Source organism: Eimeria mitis, genomic scaffold (assembly GCF_000499745.2).
Source record: "Eimeria mitis Houghton genomic scaffold, Emh_scaff1328, whole genome shotgun sequence".
Lineage (NCBI taxonomy): Eukaryota > Apicomplexa > Conoidasida > Eucoccidiorida > Eimeriidae > Eimeria > Eimeria mitis.
The window spans coordinates 1-467 of NW_013568784.1; the positions used below are offsets into that span (position 1 = coordinate 1).

Below are 467 nucleotides of genomic sequence, written 5' to 3' on the forward strand. Positions count from 1 at the left end.
ATATATATATATATATATATATAAACTATTGGATTCTGTTTCTGCCTGTGGATGCAGGTAGCATCGACGGAGGGCCTGGGGCGTCAACTGGAGCGTTTATCGGATTTGTTATCTCGTATACAAAGAGCGCTAGGAGAATACCTTGAGAAGCAAAGAGAACAATTTTCTCGTTTTTATTTTGTTGGTGATGAAGACTTGTTAGAGATGATTGGCAATGCAAAAGATGTAAAACTCGTACAGCGTCATATCAGTAAACTCTTCGCGGGGATCGCGGCACTCGAAACCGATCCCGACGATCCCACCACAATCACTGCAATGATGTGAGTCCCCCACTTACAGAGAAAGCTTCTTTTTGAGGTTCATCAACGCAGATCCATGCGTATTGTTGACGAAGGAAACTGAATATATATATATATATATATATATATATATATATATATATATATATATATATATATATATATATA

The 467-nt window shown here is 36.8% G+C and overlaps 1 protein-coding gene across 1 annotated transcript in view; it reads left to right on the forward strand.

Annotated features, from left to right (window-relative positions):
- Positions 1-51: 51 nt before the first annotated feature.
- EMH_0034730 (uncharacterized protein) overlaps positions 52-467 on the forward strand; it is a gene marked incomplete at both ends in the record, with an annotated part of 12,076 nt that continues 11,660 nt past the window's right edge. Inside the window, one exon of the mRNA XM_013494901.1 lies at positions 52-320. Within this exon, the coding sequence (XP_013350355.1) occupies positions 52-320 (269 nt within the window). The remainder of the gene's footprint in view (positions 321-467) is intronic.